The sequence below is a fragment of the Belonocnema kinseyi genome, chromosome 10, assembly GCF_010883055.1.
Source record: "Belonocnema kinseyi isolate 2016_QV_RU_SX_M_011 chromosome 10, B_treatae_v1, whole genome shotgun sequence".
NCBI lineage: Eukaryota > Metazoa > Arthropoda > Insecta > Hymenoptera > Cynipidae > Belonocnema > Belonocnema kinseyi.
In genome coordinates, this window is record NC_046666.1 from 31,129,843 (window position 1) to 31,149,173 (window position 19,331).

General features: G+C 34.5%; 1 protein-coding gene across 1 annotated transcript in view; it reads right to left on the reverse strand.

Moving 5' to 3' along the window:
* Window positions 1–1,020: 1,020 nt before the first annotated feature.
* The window catches only part of LOC117181554, a 50,427-nt gene continuing 32,116 nt past the window's right edge, over window positions 1,021–19,331 (reverse strand). Inside the window, exon 2 of the mRNA XM_033374376.1 lies at window positions 1,021–1,570. Within this exon, the coding sequence (XP_033230267.1) occupies window positions 1,071–1,570 (500 nt within the window). The 3' untranslated portion in view covers window positions 1,021–1,070. The remainder of the gene's footprint in view (window positions 1,571–19,331) is intronic.

The following is a 19,331-nucleotide window of genomic DNA, read 5'->3' on the forward strand; positions in this document are numbered from 1 at the left end:
CAGCAGAAACCCTTGGTACAGGGACCCTCTATCCGCAACCCGAGGACGCGTTCGGTGGCTTTGTCATAGACCCTTCGGTTTAATTCTAGAGGAATCAAAACCGAACCGAATGGGGATTCGTCCAGGATATATATATATAATTTATCAACAAATTATGACTTTTGCTGAAATTATCATTGGGTCCCCAATTAAAAAGAATTTCAACGAAAAAAAAACTAATTTTTCCGTTCACAGATGCCCTAATAATGAATTTTCTTATGAAATTGGTTTTAAAAAATCCACAAACCTACGAACCACAAACCCCAAACCCATAAACCCCAAACCCAAAAACCTCAAACCCGCCAACATCAATACCAAAATCCCAAATACCTCACATCTTATGATACCAATTGAGAAAACGGTATAATTTGGGTTTGGTGGGTTTGAGGGTTCTTATTTTTATGTTTGTGGGTTTGGGTTTCGTGGGTTTTGAATTTTTGGTTCGGGGTTTGCACGTTTGTGGATATGGAGCTTGTGGGTTAAGGGTTTGTGAGCTTAGGGTCTGTGAGTTTGTGGTTTGTTTGTTTGGGGTGTGTGAGTTTGTGGATATGGAGCTTGCGTATTTGGAGTTTCTGGGTTTGGATCTTGTGGATTTGGGGTTTGTTGGTTTAAAGTTTTTTGGTTTGGGGTTTGTGGGTTCGTTGATACGAAGCTTGTGAGTTTGGGGCTTGTTGGTTTAGGTCATTTTAGTTTGTAGGTTTGGGGCTTGTTAATTTGGGGTTTGTAGGTGTGGGATCCAAAATTATGCAGTAATTCCAGGTTTTTAAACATTTTTTTTAATTTTACTGCAAATCCTGACGTGCTGGCTCAATTCTGCGAACGAATTCGTGTTCAGGGGCCTCAAAAACATAAAGTGTACCTATTAGAATCCCAGTAGACTCCCAAAACCATTTTGTGGTCCTGTGTTATGATAAGAATAAAAACAAGCGTATGATAAGTGGAGGCTTCTTTATTTAACGCATCAACTCAAGACTTGAAATATACATCAAAATAGTACCCCCCAATGTCTATATTTCGAGCAAAAAAAAAACTTAAAAGAACAGGTCTTGCTCAGAACATCCTGTTCTGGAAAAGATCCACCGAATTTGTTCCGTGTGTTTAAAAATTCCTGATTCCCTAATCAACTTGGATACGAATCTTTTCTTTGGCATTTCAGGCTCAGTTTTAGAAGTGTCAGCCATGCAAACATCATTCTCTCCGTCAGCTCCTTCCAGTATGAAATTGTATCTCCTGTTTGGCTTGATACCTTCAACTTCTCGGCTCGTTAGCTTTCCATTTTGGTAGAATACAAAACGATATCGCGCTCTCTCGTTAAAAATGCTAGCCTTCGTTACGATGGTACGTGGAGCCACTATAACGCCAAGTCCAACTTCCTGACCATTTTTCATAATTCGGACACAGCCTTCAGGAATCTGTTGTAAGGGGTTTTGAACTGATAAAGCGGGAGTCTCCGGCGATGGATCGGGCTGATTTCTAGATAATCTAGATGAAGAAGACGCACGCTTTTGACGAATAAGAGCTGATGATGTCTCTGCAGAAAGCACAGAAATTAATCTATTTTCGTAGTCCTAATAACCTTCGATTTTCTTATATTCGTTAAAATGCTACACAGTAAAAAGAAAAGCTTAAAATTTAATTTGACTTAGTTTCAGGATTGAGTTAAATTCATTAGGTAACTTAAATTATGGTATTCAGGTAAACGTAAAGTCAGTTTGTCTTGGCTGGTAGTGCTCTAAGGTTATGTAACGAGAGGGTCACGTGACCAAAGCCGGACCTCAATTTTTCTTTCCCAACTTACGTCTCAACGAAATGAGCGGTCGCTCTGAAAGTTTGAAAAATGAAAAAGGAGGCAAGAAAGTGCATATTTCTGCTTTGTTCTAGTGGAAATTTTGAAACAAAAAAATGTCAAAGATAATACAAGTTGAACTTGGATCGGCACTTTGCTTTCCCAAATTACGTCCAAACAAAATGAAATTTGGTGTTAAAAATTTGGCACGCTAAATAGAAGGGATGCAGGAATGTATCTGTGGTCCTAAATAATTAGATTTGTGAAAAAAGAATTTTTTAATTACTATTTTGGAACAATACCGACCGCGCTGTAAAATCCTACAAGCAATTTTCCAAGTTCTCAATGGGTTAGTTATAAGGTTTATATTTAGCAAGGTGGGGTAAAACAACGAAAATTGCTCACGAAAATTGTGCGCAAATAATGAAAAAACTAATGTTTGCACTTGAAATGCAAATAAACAAATTGTGTCTGATCTACGTATCATCTGTGTCAAAGCAGCACTATCGCAGCGAGTAAACAACTTCAAACTTCTATGGGTCTGGGGGTAATACAGATTGCATGATTACCGGAAGAGAAAGATAGAAGCCATACTTCTGTATAAAGCCTAAATTCGTCGGTCGATATTTCTTATTATCATAAATAAACTTTTTTCTTCCCACAACTCTATGTCTTGTCACTAACGGTCCTTTAATATTTATTAATAATTCTTAAAAAAGTTTCCGTGTTATTTAAACTTTTATTTTTCAATATGGGTGAAAAAATATTGATCTTAAGGCCGACTTAATCAGCTGTTATACTCGTTACATAGGCTTAAGGTCGAAAATGAACGTAAAAGCCACTGAAAAAATGTTGGGCAAGCAGCTGTCTTCTTAGTAGGAATACAGCGCAGACAAATGAAACTGCAAGTCACAGTTGAGTTTAGTGATCGTGTAAAAAACTAAGTACACCAGCAATCAATTAAGTTAATTCCTAGATAAAAATAAAATTAAAATAAAGTGTTTAATAGACATTTTATTTTCATAGACGGCTGTTATAAACTAATAGACATCTATCGCATTTTTACGACATAAAATATTTTTACGAAAAAAAATTATTTTAAAATACTTGAGACACTATTAATTGAAGTGAAAAAAAATATTTAAACATAAAATATCATGATTTTTATTAAAGGATTACAAAAATAATTTTTTTGTAGTCGTATTTTTTTACAGGTGAAAGCAATTTTTTATCTAATTTTGCTGGGAATTACTTTATGATTTTTTCACCCCGAAAGTTTTATTCTAAGGCAAAAATTTTATTTTTTTATAACATTGTATAAAAAATTGTGTTATATTTGTGTATTCATAAAGATAAAAATTATTTTGTTAATTTTAAACATTCTACGAATGACTTTATGATGTTACACATATAGACAGTTTTTTATATGATTTCTTGCGAACAATTAAAATTATCACTTCAGATTAAACATTTTGCGTCGAATGAGATCATAAAGTAGGGTATCCAGCGAAAAAACATCTCTTTTTGAAGAAACCTTGTTACCAAGCAGTTTTTTATTGATCAAGATATAATTTATCTCTTTTCATGACAAAATGAACAAAGACATTTCAAGAATCCTTTGGTAAACTTTTCGAATTAATTTATAGATTGCAGTGAAAAGACTTTAATATTAGAATTAGAACGAACCATGGACATACAAAAGATATTTGAAATATTTTTAGATTTAGAAAATTTTTCTAAATATTTTAAAAAGTTGAAAAATACTTCAAAATATTTTTAAAAGTTTTAAATATTTAAAAGCATTTCGAAAATTTAACAGGGATTTCACTCATCTCAAAGATTTTAAAAGGGCTTGCACATTACATTTTAGAAATTTCACAACTATTTGACGAAGATTTCAACGACCTCAGAGATTTCAAAAAGGCATGTAACAAAACTTGAAAAATTTGAATAAGATTTTTAAGTTTTGAAAAGATTTCAATGATTTTAAAAGTTTTTTAAAGGTAGTAGTAAATTATATTTTAAAACCTTTCAGAGATTTAAACCGATTTCAAATTTGTTTAAAAGTTTTCAAAATATTCCACAAAGATTTCATACGAACGCCAAAGATTAAAAAACTGTATCAAACAATTCAAGAGGATTTCAACATTTTTAAAAGTGTAAAAAAGTAACGATACTTATAAATAATAAGGGAGGAAAGTGGAAGTAGAAGGGAAAATCGGTGCAGGAGGTGAAAGAGTTTGTGTACCTGGGCTTCCTGTTTCGAATGAATGTGGGCAGGGATCATATAAAAGAGAGGGTGAGAAGGGAAATTGTGATGATGAGGCATGTGTGGAGGCTAGCGAAGAGGTTGTTCACAGATGATTTTGTAAGGAGGATGAAATTGTTTAATTCGCTAGTAATGAGTGCTTTATTTTACGGAGTGGAGGTGTGGAGTGGAAAGTCAGTGAGCAGGTGAATAGGATACTGGAGAGGTATGTAAAGTGGACACTGGGGTTGGCAAGGAATACGCCGAACTATATTGTCAGGAGTACAACAAGAAGAACGAGTTTACGTACTGGTGCAAAGATGAAGGTGGAAAGGGAAAGGTATTTTTAAACGAATAGGTTGCAGATGGATGAAGTGAAAAGGACGCACAAGGAAGGGAGGGAGGTATATGAGTTGTTTCAAAAGAATGGCATGCAGAAAGAGAAGGAAGAATGAGGTGCGGTTGCATGGAGAATGATAATAGGTTCTGGCTTTCTAGAGAAAGAGAGAATGTGTTATTGTGTGGGAAGGGGGATGAAAAAGTTAAGCATTGGTGGGAGGAATGTGAAGAGGTGGAAAGAGTGGGATAAGCATGAAGGTATTGTTGCATGAAAGGGGGGACAAAAGAGCAGTAGCGTGGGTGACGGGGGTGCTGGGTGAGATGGAGAAGAAGAGAAGGAAGGAGGAAGAGGAATGGGGAAGGAAGGATTGTAAATAGGAGAGGAAGTAGATGTAAGGAGATGTAAGAGACATGCCTGCGAGGCAAGGCTTGGCGCAGCGAGGAAGATTAGAATACAGAGGCGAGCGGATACAGAATACATATATATATATAATATATATTAGAATACAGAGGTGTGGATGGATGTTAATTTGTAATAGATAGCTGTAAGAAAATTCTAAAAAAAAACTGAAAGTGTAAGCAAGTCAATTTTTTAAGGCCAGCAGGCCTTAAAGTTTCAACGAAGATGAATTTCACCAGATGCGGGTGGAACTCACTTGTATCTTCATGCGCATGGCGACCTGTGTGCGCGAGCGCCATGCGCGAAGAAGAGTTTGTTTTTACAGCTGATTTATACGAGCCGGGATTACGTCATGAATTATTGTTTCTTTGGAATTAATCAAATGATTTTATCGCCAAATTAAAAATGCATGTAATATTTAACGCGACCTTATTCTGATTTTGTGTTTTAAAATTAAATTCTGATTAAATCTAATAGAAAAAAGAACTATTGAAATAGTTTAAAGTATTAAATGACTTCCTTAATTCGGACAAATTATTTTTTAATATTAAAGGAGACAATGATTACTTTCAAGAATTTGAGCCAAAAAAACTCTAAAAATTCATTTTTTCATTAGAAATTTATCAAATTCACTCATGTTTTGGTGCCTTTTCTACATGTACGGGTTTATAGAAAAATGCCTTGCCATTTTAGGCTACCATTTTTTCACAAATTATAATAACATTCATTATATTTCTTGATCTCTAAGGTTTATATTTTCACATTAACTTGCGGTTTAATTTAATAGGAAGAAGAGCTATTCGGGTTGTTTTCTCAAAATGTGTATGTTTAAAAAATGTACTTATAAGACCATTGAATTTTAGTAGGTTCTGATTATAATTTTTGAATCAATATTTGTCTTTGTTTATATTTAAAATTAATTTCTTCGACGTGAGAAAAGAAAATACTGCCATTGTAAACTATTTGAATGATTTTTCTTTCCAATAGGGGCTCAACACAAGTATAAAACATTTGATTGAATAATTTTTTATTTGTAAATTAGACTATTGAACTGTGAAAATCAAAAAATGTATGTACTCGTATGAAAGAAGACTGAAAAATATGAATAATATTTTCTGGAGAGCAGATGGGCTATTATGTTTTATTTAGGATGAAGGCGGAGAACTCTTATAAAAAAATTAATGGGGTGAGTCAAAAAACAATTTTATCGAATACGAAATCGTAATTCATCAAAATGTTTACAAAAATTTTGTTTTGGGAATTTTTTAATTTTCTTCAGCTTTAATTTTTCTTGCGTTTCCGAGGGCTATAATAGGCTCTACATTTTTTTCGGATTTTGACCAATTATTTTAGAAGGGATCATTCCTATTTAATTCTACCGTGTTTTCTGAAAAAATGCCTAACATCAGCAATGCAAAAAAGATAATTGAAATTAAAGAAACCTTAAAAATTATGCAAAGAAGAAAAATTTTTAACATTTTTTTTGAATTCGGGTAAACGAACTGCATATTTATTTTCATTGCAAATTAATTAGTCTTTTTTTAGGGTTCCAATACGCTATACTTGTTTCTATTTTTGCAATTTTGAATTGCGGAGAAACAATACTTTATTATCGTAAAACCAGTATTTATTTAAATATTTTTCATCGCAAAAAGTATATATATAATATCGTATTTGAGTTACATAAAAAAATGTCATGCTTGTGTAAATTATATACGGAAAGGAAGCAAAAATAGTCATGTAGACAAAATCCATTTCAAGTCAGACAGAGTACACTAAATATTTTCTTTTCAATAAAAATTAGGCCATGCTAATTTTTTCGATTAGCTAAAAACATTTTTAAAGAGCTTTTGCGTATTTGCATTTTTGCTTTGTTTCTGAAAACCGCGATGTTTTCTCTAAGCCTCTGAACATAATAAAAATATTTCCTGGAAACCCCCGCATTTTTATTGTTCTAAATATTTTGGAAAAGTATCTGCTAATAGGAGACATTTCATCAAAATTATTTCTGAGAAAAAAGTTCCTCTGGTCATTGAAGTTATTATACTTTTTTTTAGAAAATCTACTTTTAATTTATTTGGAAAAACTGCCGTCAGTTTGTTCATTTTGAACATTTTTAAAATTTTTTTGGCGGATTATTTTTTTCTAAACAAAGAATGAAATTCAAATAATACTAATTCTATCTAAAAAATAAAATATTTCGCCCCCGAGAGATTCTGCGATTTGAAGTGAAGAAACCTGTCTGGTTGGCAATGGACCCGGTCGTAAGTTGTTATATTTAATCTCGTATTATGTGTACCGTTATGCTAATTATGTAAATAAATATTTTATTTGGACCCCATATATTATTTTTATAAAAATTATTTATACGCACCAAAAATTTAAATACACAAGGTATGCTTAATTTGCGTGCATTTACTTTTTTCAATTCAGTTCACTCAATACGGACTTTAATTTTTCAGACTGATTCTAACTTTCCGCCGTCGCGTTCTTCTTTTGATAATATCTTCCGAGCATTAGGAATTACCGTTTCGCCTACAGTATGCTCAGCTCGGACGCTGTAGAGAGACGGCTGACCATTCAAACGCGCGACGTTACACCACTCTTTCACGAGGATTGCTGCGAGTGCAAGTAGTGCGAGCCATCTATGGTCAGACGGAGCGCATAAGCGATCAAATATTGGCTAACGGTCATTCTGGCTTTCCCATCTCAGGAATATATCTCTAATTTTTATCCGGCTCGCTATAAAAATTATCTGCCGTCGGATAATTGTAACTTTCAATTATTTGCAGAGTTTTTTTCAAACTTCAGATAAATAAGATCTCGGGGTTTACTGTGCATACTATATAATGGGCCGTACTTATATTAAGTAACGCATTATAGGCCCTCGCTGTTGAACCTTCAAGCCAAAAACGAATTTTCCTTACAAATATTTAATTTTCAAACAAAAAATATGAATTCAGCAAAAAAAATTCCACGAAACTGATGCATTTTTACCCAACAAAAATGAAATTTCAAACTAAGAAAATTGTTTCTTTTTTTTCAAAAAAAAAAAAGAATTTCCAAACAAAAAGGTCAATCTTAAGAAAATGTAAAACTAGTTACATTTTTGAGTAAAAAATTAATTTTAAACTAAAAAATTTTTTTTCCACTAAAGATTTAATTTTTCTACCAAAGACGTAAGCGTTTTATCAAAATAATAAATTTAAAAAAATGAAGTTTAACTTTAATACAAGTAGTTGAGTTTTTAATTTAAACTAATTTCGAGAAAATAGTTCAACTTTTAATCAAAAAGATGTATTTTAAACTAAAAATATGAATCTTAAAAAAAAGATTTTTTAGCAATGTGACCCAACCAAATCTTTGTAACAAAATAGTTAAATAATTAAGTGAAGAATAATAATTTTTAACCCAAAAGTTGCACTTCCATGAAAAAAAAAGAATTTTCTACTTACACTAATAAAATATTAAATAAAAAAGCTAAGTTTTCAAAAAAATTGGTAACGAACAAAATATGAATTTTTAAACAAAAAATAAGTTTCTACGCAAAAAATTTAATTTTCAATCGAAAACGATTTTTATCAACCTAAAATACGTATTTTTAACAAAATAGTTTAATTCTCTGCTACTGAGTTGAATTGTTACCTAACAAAGAATGAATTTTTTCACTAAAGCCGATGAATTTCTCATAAAAAAAGGCAAACTTTTCTTTAGAAAGTTGAACTTTTATCTCAAACACATCTCAGTTCATTTTTCAACATTAAAATATACATTTTAAACAAAAAATAAATTTTCTATGAAATAGTTGAATTTTCAACATAACAGTAGAATTTTCAATCAAACAGTTGCATTTTTATCTAAGGAAGATAACATTTTACTTAAAGCAGATAAATTTTTAATTGAAAAAAAATGTTAAGTTGAATTTTTATCCAGAAAATATTTCAGTTCTATTTTTAACACCAAAATATTAAATTAAAACAAAAAGCAAGTTTTCTGTGAAATATTTCAATTTTCAACAAAACGGCAGAATTTTTAAGCAAAAAGTATGACTTTTCAACTAAACTGTTGAATTTTCAACTAAACAGATAAATTTTTATTCCAGAAAGACGAAATTTCCTCCTAACCAGCTTAATTTAAAAAAACCGTAAAAATTAGTAAAATTCTTATCCAAAGAAGATTCAAGTTCATTTTTCAACACCCAAATAAGAATGATAAAGAATACCTTAATTTTCTGCTAAATACTTGATTTTTTAGCCGAGAAGCATGACTTTAACAAGTTTATTAAATTTTGTGACCAAGCAGTTTCATACGAATTTTAATTAAATAGTAAATTTTCTAAGAAATAGTTGAATTTTTAACAAAACAATTGCATTTGCATCCAAGAAAGATGCAATATTTTCACGAAAAGAGCAAAACTTTTAAATCAAAAAGACAAATCTGCAGAAAAAATTCAGTACATGAAAAAGTTTTCATGTAAGAGAATTTCAACTCACCTATATTTTCTTTAGATAAGACCACCGCTCCTTGCCTCAAAAACACGAAAACTATCAGGAGATTCAAGTACAATTCTTTCCCCATTTTCGTCGAAAAGTATGCAGTCACAGAATCGAACTGAATGATGATCTAGAAAAATAGACCTCGAATTTATAGTGAAACTTCTCGCTTCTGAGGCTATAAAATTCACGAATCTTCTAAAATTAGGTGTAATCTAATCTAATCTACAGAATACAGAGTTTTCAACATTAAAAATGATGTTTGCACTATAATGAGAAACCTGAAGCATACGCAACTTATTTTTAAAAAATTGCGTAATACTTGAAGAATTAAACTTAAAAAACAAGCGTGGGAAGTAAGGGGCTGCGTTGGTGGAGGGGGGTGCCATAGGTTTTGTAACAAATGACACATGTCTGATTAAAAAAAAAAATGTCTAGCAGTGGTGGGGACACATAGCAGAAAAGACACTTTGATGGATTACCTTTAAAATTTTTCGTGGGGAATCATGATGAGATTTCAGGAGATGCTTGGTAAGAGAGTTCAGAGAGAGAGAAACGAGGGAGAAAGAGCGAGAAAGAGCACGCACATGCTTTAATTATCCTGTCAGTAGTGGGGATATCAAAGAGAAGTCTTTAAAGCAATTGCGAATTATCGCACAAAAGGTTGATACGAATACATAGAGGGGGGGGGGGGGGGGGGGGGGGGGGTATAGTCTATAGAAAATAGAATTGTACACTGAAAAAATATGTTTCTTTAAAATCAACAAAAGCCTCTGATTAAACTACATCTCGTTGAAATAACAAGGTTTCTGTACTAATAAAATTATGGTCATACAGTTAATTAAACTATTCCGACCTAATTATACCAATATCTAGCGTTCTTCCCTTTGCAAATAGGTGCCCCGATTGGGCCACTTTGACGTTTTTACATTCTCATCCTAAGGAGAAGGTATTGGTTTTATGTAAAATTTCAATTTGTCGGTTTTCATCAAATCTCCACGTTTTGAGACCCACTGAGGCAAAAAAACTATTTTTAAGAAGATTTTTTTCTGACTGTATGTCGGTAGTCTGTAGTCTGTAGTCTGTATACTGTAGGCACGATAACTTTCGAAAAATTTATCAGATTGGATTCTGCTTTGACACACTTTTTGAAGGCCTAAAAAGAAAGAACAAGTTTGTAAGCCAGCTATTTTGGATCCAAATTCAAAAAGTGATCACGTTTTCAAAATTTTTAAAACTACATTTTTTCAAGATTTCAAAATTCTATGGACGGTTATTCATAATACTCAGAAACAAAAACAATTTATCCTCATGACTTTTTTCTGTAAAAAGAAAATTATCATATTTAGAGCATATTCAAAATAAAAAAAATAAAAACTAAAATGAAAATTTTAAGCCAAACAACGCACGATATGAAAAAAAGTAAGAAGAAGAAAAACATTGCTTTTTGAAAGCCCTACCAGATTATGATAACAACTTTTTCAATTTGGTCGAAAAGTTGAAAATTCCAAATTTGATCGTACCAAACTTTTTCGAAACCACATTTTTTTAAGATTTAAAAATTTTATGTACGGTTTGTTTGTACATACGACACAAGCTACGAAAAAAATTAGACAAAAATTGTTGATTAAAAAAAACAGCTATAATTTTTGATAGGACACGTAGTTTTTTCTTTAGACGTAAAAAATAACATTCAAAATAAAAATATTAAATTTTCTTAAGCAAGCGACACAAGGTACAAACTAAAATTAACAGACAAAAAATGTTCACCTGAAAAGATCTATAAATTTATTATTAATCATTTTTAGATAGGCTATGCAGATTTTTTTCAATTGTAAAAAATAAGATTAAAAATAAACGAATTAAATATTTGAAAAAAGGATAGAAAGGATGAAAAAAAGACATAAGAATCTATATAGAACTCTTTTTTTTACAATTTTTGAATGAGCAATCCTAGACAGAGTTACATAAAAAATTGATCATATTTGATATAAAAGTGTTTTGTATAATTTAGAAAAGTTGACATTTTATAAAAAAATCGAGTGCGAAGCACGAGATACGTAATGAGAATGTGTTCGTTAAAGCCGAAAGAGCTTTAACAAAAGAGAATTCGCAATCACCAAATTACAGTGGTGGATGTTTTGAGTCTTGATTTTAAAAGGTTTGCGCAACTATGTGCGAAAATATAATGACCGAGCGCGTAGCGCGAGGTATATATGATCGAGCGCGAAGCGCGAAAGAATAACAGTATTGAGCACGAAGCGCGAGAACCAACAGTCGCGCTCCCCAGGCGTAACTTCCCTAAGATATTTTTGCAACAAATTTATTTTTTCAAAAGTTATTAACAAAGTAAAGTTCTTGATCATTTTCTTTCAACAATGGATTACTCGCGAGCGATTCATCGATTTTTAATAATTGAGTCATGAAAATTTTCTTACGAAATAAAATGTAAAATGCATGGGGAAAAATCACTTTTTTGAGTTTTTAAAGTAATTTTTTAGGGTTTGAAAAAATGTGACTAAAATTTATTACGACTAATGTAGTGGAATATTTATTAACATAGGTCAAATAATTATATATTGTTTGAACAAATGTAATTTTAAAAAAAATTTTTTTCAAAAATTCGTTTTTTTTTCTTTTTTAATTAAAATTCAACTTTCTTGTTCAGAATTCTTAAGTTTCGTTAAAAATTCGTCTTTTTTACGAGGGGTGTTCAAAAAGTAAGTTTCCATGCTCCGGGAAAAGAGTAAAACACAATTTTTAGGTTAAAGTAACATATGTATTTATTGTTTGACTTATAAACTATTTTTCTACATAGTCCTCTTGGACTTGAATACATTTTTTTATATCTGTTCTCAAGCTTTGACAAACCTTGTTTATAAAAATCATTGCCCTGTTTTTTAAAGAATAATTTAACAAAGTCTTCCACTTCATCATTTGAATTGAAGTGATGACCACCCAAACTTTCCTTTAACTTAGGCAAAAGAAAAAAGTCACTTGGTAAGAGATCTGGAGAGTAGGGTGGGTGATCAAAAATTTTCCATTCGAATTTTTCCAGTAAGGTTTGTGTCTTTTTTCAAAATGAGGCCGTGCGTTGTCGTGAAAAAGCAACACTTTTCTCGATAATTTTCCAGGACGCTTTCGTTTAATGGCACTTTTAAGTTTATTTAGTACTTCACAGTAACGATCTGCATTTATCGTGGTACCGGATTTAAGAAAATCAATCAACAGAACACCTTCGTTGTCCCAACAAACTGTGGCCTTAATCTTACCAGCAGAATACTGGATTTTTGCTTTTTTTGGAGCACTCTCTTCTGATTTCTTCCAAACCATACTTTGTCGCTTCATTTAAGCGTTTGTGTGGTGAATCCACGTTTCATCCCCTATCACAATGCGTGAGTTAACATTTTTGAATTCATCTTTAAACATGTCAAGAAATTTTCCTGCAGACTGAAGTCATCTGTAATGGTGGTTTTTGGCCTGCCTGCACGCTGCTCATCATAAACTTCTCCACGTCCCTCGAGAAAATCTGTACGCCACCGACACACCATTTGCACACTCATGCATTTGTCACCAGAAATATGCACTAATTCAATGTAAATTTCGTTGCGATTAAGCCCTTTTGCAGTTAAAAAGCGAATAACTGCACGAAACTCACAAGCGGACACGTTTTTCACAGGTAGCTCCATATTATCCGAACCGGTGCTGATGAAAATAATTTTTTCGGCAGCTAAGACCGGTTCCGCTCTTATCGGTATATCCTAAACTAAAACTATGTTCGGTCCCAGCTCACTAAATGGCGCTGGGGCAAAACGGCAGACTAGGGAAACTTACTTTTTGAACACCCTTCGTAGTAGTAAATTAATCGTCTGTTTAAAAATTCATCTTTTCGATTCAAAATTCAACTTTTTGGTTCCCAATTCTTAAATTTTATTAAAAATCGTCTTATTGGTAGTAATCTCAATTCTTGAATTTTATGTGAAATTCGTCTTTTTTAATAGTAAATTAATCGTTTGTTTAAAAATTCAACTTTTCTGTTTATAATTCTTAAATTTTGTTTAAAAAATCGTCTTTTTGTAGTAAGTTAAACTTTTTGGTTAAAAATTCATCTTATTTAGTAGAAAATTCAACTTTCAGTTAAAAATTCTTAAATTAGTTTAAAGAATCGTCTTTTTTATGCCAATTAATCGTTTGTTTACAAATTCATCTTTTTAGTGGAAAATTCAACATTTGGTTGACAGTTCTTTAGTCTTATTGAAAAATCGTATTTTTTGGCAGTAAGTTAATACAGTAGGACTCGTCGGATCGGGACGGACCGAGTCCCGTTGCGACAGGTCCAACTCTATTTTTGTTTAAACCTTTATCTTCTTTAGTTGAAAATTCAACTTTTTGGTTGAGAATTCTTAAATCTTATTAAAAAATCATCTTTTTTAGTAGCCCATTATTCTTTTTAATTTTAATTTTAATTTTAACCTTTGAAATCGTTTTAAACGCCTTTGTTTTCAGTTTCACGAAAACCCCGTTTCGATACAACGATTTTTCCAAAAGTTAGGAATTTATATATTTTTCACGTTTTTTGTGTTAGACAATTTTTGCTCAGAAATCAGTGACGAATTTCTTTCGCGAGATTTTAATTGGATTTAGAATACAAGTGTATCAGCGTCTTATACAAAAATCTATGGTTTAATAATCATTAATTTACACCTATTTTATTCTATCTGTGATGTTTGAAATTTTTCACATCGACTTCTCTTAACTTTTCAACCAAAATTTAATACTCTCTTTTCTCCAATCTAACGTTCTTGATTAATGTAATGAGAACCGCAGTTATTTAGATTCTTAGATCAGACTGCAGTTCGTTAATCCTAATCGCAATATGCTTCCTGACGAAAATGTAAGCGAATACCGAACGCACGTGCAACATTTGCTGCGTGGAGCAAAGGCTGCATTGAGTTTTCGTCCGAAAGACGAAATTAAGAAATTAATGGAGTTGTCTAATCCAGTAGAATATTTTATAGGTGGATTGTCTGATTATCTAGAACAGCGTATGTCAGCGAAAAACCAGCGGCCGCAAAATTTAATTGAAGCTATTAAACTCGCGCGCAAGGAAGAACGTCGTGCATTGAGCAGACAGAGAACGCGCGCAACAGCAGTACGCTTTGCTCGACGCGACTTCTCCCCTGAATTCCCTGATACATCAACTAAACACGAGGAATATCGTGAGTTCAAAAGCAGGCAAAATATGGTGCATACTCATATTCGCTGTTTCCATCTCGTTTTTATGAACAAGACTTTTGGTCCAAGAAATCGTACCTTTAGCAAGAACACGAAAAGCATGTGTACCGAGTTAGGGTATTAGCCTGTGATGACCCGGAATATCCAAGTTTTTTATTATATTCTCGCGGAAGTAGCGATCCAAAACATAAAACCGTGTCATGGAGTGATAACCGACCTCAAATCTCGAATAAGGCACTATTCTGCACCTTTGTAATGACCTTGACCATGAAACATCGCGATGCAGAAATCCGGCCAATCTATTGCGAGCACAGATGCCCAGTTCAGCGAGTCGTGCGTTTTCTCCATCAAGCCGAGTTCTATCTGGTTCCACAGTCAATGTCTCTGAGAATTTAAACTCCCAGAGCGCTCGCCGCTCGAATGCGACGGCGAGCGTGCCAGTGAGAACTGTCAGGGCTTCTGTGGTCGCTATACCGTCAGGTGTCAAGACTGTTATTCCCGCTGCCCAGTTGTCAAAGTTGAAGTTTGGGAACCAAAGACCAGTGAGGCTTACTATCACCGGAATTACAGAAGGATCGATACCTTTTTTACGGATCCACCATCCTGAATGTATTCGATACCCCTGTAAAATTGTACGTAATGCCTAACAATGTAAAGGTTCCGGAGGATGGTATTCTTGGTGAAGAATACTTTTTCCAGAAACAAGTGACTATATCATATCATCACAAAGCAATCGTTACCATCAGTAGACCTATCAATCCTATACCGTTTTTAAATCCAGAAAAGTTTTTAAATTTCGAAGGCGAAAAACACTATGAGTCTGCCTTAAAAACTTCGGTTCTCACTCTTAAAGCGCGAACTCGACACGTAGTGTCTGTCGAGGTTTTAAATGCGGAAAGTAAGGAGGGCTATCTTTCACTTATAGATGCAGGCGAAAACGTCTTTATTGGTCATGCAGCAGTTACCAATGAAAATGGAAAATTCTTTGCACTGGCCTATAACGTCGGTTACGAAGATATAGATTTGCAGATAGCTCCCCAGAAAAATGTTGAATTCGACGTTTATGACATTGATAAGGAACTCGAGTCACCCTCCGAATCCGACGAAGAGCTCGAAAAAGTGCTCAACAACCGATCGGGTCCTCGCCTATCAAAATGACAACGAGTGCGTCGTATCTGCGAATTAGCAGAAGTTAAAAACTTGCAAGCGGATGCAAAGAAGAGCGTCATTAAACTGATCGAGGAGTTTCCTTTTTATTCTTTCTCCCAGGCGATGAGTATCCTGGTACGACCTTGGTACAGCATACCATTCCCACCATAGACGATGTGCCTTTGGTGAAGAAACAGTATCGCTATGCGCCAATTCATAAGGAGGAATTAAGGAAGAAAATAGGCAAAATTCTCGAACTCGGTGTAATTAAAGAATCGAAAATCCAGATGCTGCTAGGAATCGACAATGGTGAATGGTAATTTATTTTTGAGCTTTAAATGCGAAGACTATAGGAGATGCGTACCGGCTGCCTAATATAACCGATATTCTCGATAAATTAGGCAACGCTGAATACTTCTCTGTTTTTGATCTCGCCAGGGGATTCCATCAAATCCCTATACACCCTGCTAATGGGCCAAAGACTGCCTTTTCCACCGACACCGGCCATTACGAATATTTGAGAAGGACGCAGGGCCTTACAGGAGCTTACAGGAGTTATTCATCTATCTTGACGACATTGTCATCTTCTCGTCCTCTGTTAAAGAACACGCGAAGAGAGCGAAGCGCCTATTCGCCGCCTCAACCAGAAAAGTGCGCCTTTCTCTCCATAAAAGTAAAGTATTTAGGTCACATCATCTCTGGAGACGTAGTGAGCCCTGATCCTGACAAAATCATAGCTGTGACAAATTTCCCTTCAGCCAAAAATCAGAAAAATGTTAGAGAATTTCTCGAATTGGTGGGTTACCATAGGAAATTCTTCGCTAATTTTGCGATCGGAGCTGTACTTAGTCAGGGCAAGTTGGGAAGCGATTTACCTGTATCATACGGGCTGCGATTGCTGACAAAAGCTAAAAGAAATTACTCTGCCACTGAAAAAGAATGTTTGTCTCTCGTCGAATATGTACGACATTTTAGGCACTACCTTTATAGGCAAAATTTCTTGGTGATAACCGACCATCAGGCGTTAAGGTAGCTCCACTCTGTGAAAGATCCATCTTCACGATTGATGCGTTGAAGAGGTAAGCTTCGCGACTATCGATATGAAAGCGTGTACAAATCTATAAAAACAAACCAAAACGCAGACGCGCTTTCCGGAACCCACCTGAAAACGTCAGTGATTGCACTATACATGAAGTTCGTATTTCTCCGATCACTTCCAAACCTCTACGAAGAAATCCGATTCGATATAGTGAAGAGAAGAAAGAATTGTTGCCAGAAAAGTCTACGTGCAATGACTGATAACGATTCTCCTAGCTCAGGAATCGCGGTTAAAGTCAGAATGCAAAATCATTCAAAATCTAGGCCGAATTATAAAGAGATACCTTTCAGATCCTATTGTGAATCTTTGTGCTCTTTTTTCGACTCTAAATCGAGCTCTTTACCAGCACCGCGAAAATCGCGAATTTCTCGTCGTAGAATGATGAGATATGAAGACGACAACGAGTATCTTCCACCTGCTGCTTACAGAAGCAGCCCATTTCCATCGAAAACTTGTTCAGCAAAAAAGAGCTCTCTCCGATACCGACACAGTATATTCAGATGTCAATTCTGAAGCATAAGACACCGTAATTGCCTCTACGCCCGTGAATGAGATGCTTACAAGTTTGTGCAACTCAGTTATCGAGAGCCAGAGAACTCCGAATTTCTTAAATCCCCCTTCTACATCGTGTTCAACACCCATCGTTCCTCCGCTTGCTACAGATTCTGTCGAAAATGAACCTTTCGTAAATACTCCTCGACCCCATATATTGTTTCAACGAAATTCTAAGGAGATACAGCCTGAAGGAGTCAGACTGTACGAAACTATTCCGCCCGAACCGCTACTGCCACTTCCTTGTAGATTCATTCCCTCTTTGGTGCCACAAAATCAGGATTCGAATCCAAATATCACCTCCAACTCTCTGGTGATGACACGAGACAATATCGCGCATTTTGTTTCTGTGGATTATAAACTCGTGACGTCAATAGGCTCTCTATTGACAGATCTAGATTACATTCTCGAAGTTACATTGATTAAACAACGCGTTAGAAGAGGATCAATCGTGGTGTCGCAATCCAGAGCAATAAAAAATGTTAGCTTAGTTTGTCATGATCGATTCTTTGACCTTACCACAAAAGACGATCTCTATACTGTTTTAAATGGGTTGAAACAGGCCATGATAAGTACCTGCACAAAATCCGTTAGGATCTCTAAAAGTAACGATGCACTTGAGAAGCTCCCCAATATTGCGCTTAGAAACATTATTCGAAGGGTGTTCTTTAAGAGTGATCTCAAAGTTACGCTCTGATTGGGAAGGGTAGAGCTACCGCCGAATACGCAAACGTTTTTATTGGCCGAATATGGTAAGGGAAATACAGGAAAATATAAAAACGTGTCAAAGCTGTCAGTTTAATACACTAGTCCGAATAAAAACAAGACAAATGATGGTGCTCGCGGACACGCCTGCTACAGCTTTTGACAAGGTCTGCTTGGATACTGTAGGACACTTAGAAAAAACACCGAACGGAAACGTGGATATCCCAGCAATGCAGGACGACCTCACGAAGTATTGTCTTGTCGTAACCGTGCCCAATATCCGTGCAACTACCATAGCTGATGCTTTTGCTCGGAAATTTATTGTTAAATTCGATTGTCCGAGAGCTATTCTATCCGATCGAGGTACATCATTTATCAATAAAATAATTGGAAACCTCACTGAGATCTTTAAGACAAATACAGCTTTCAGGTTCTGGTTACCACCCTCCGATAAACGGAGGTCTCGAACAGAGCCATCAGGTATTAACAGATTACCTAAAGCATTATTTGCGTGACTATGACGACTAGGATACTTTGCTTCCATTCGCTATACTCTCGTATAATTTTTCAGTGCACAAAGGTACCAAATGTTCATCTTATCACCTAGTATTTAGAAAGGAGGCTCGTATGACATCATCCTACCCTTATACTGAAATCCTCGAAACTTACGGTTCGTACCTTCATGATGTGGTTACTCGGTTGGACGAACTTCACGCGATCGCTACTAAGAATCTCACGGACGCGAAACTGAGGTCCAAGCACTATTATTATCGCAATTTGCACAAAAATGTTTTCGAGGTAGGAGATTTTGTACTCAAGCTCAAGGAAGTTAAGGAAAATAAATTTTCCGTCGGATATATAGGACCCTTTGATATTGTCGAAGTCTATCAGCGGAATGACGTGATTCTGAATGATCTCGAAACTGGTGAACGGGTACTTAGTCACATTCATGAAATTAAACATTACTATCCAGATTCTGCTTAGGTCTGAAATTGATGATAATAGACGCTTTGGTATTATTGCGCTTTAATTGTATTCTATTCTTCATGATTAAATAATATGAAAATTAGTTCTATTAAATTGTTGTTATTAGTAATTATACGAATGGAGGAATGCTACTATATCTTTTTATTACACCATTAAGCTATTTCGCTTTCGGGGTAGGCGTGACTCACTCGGCAGGCGAAAGGAGTAGTGTGTGCAAGGGATAGAGATTTTTCAGATTGATCCAGAATTCTCGTGCTATTTAAGTAAATAACACGTTCGTTCCGCAACACTGCTCCGAC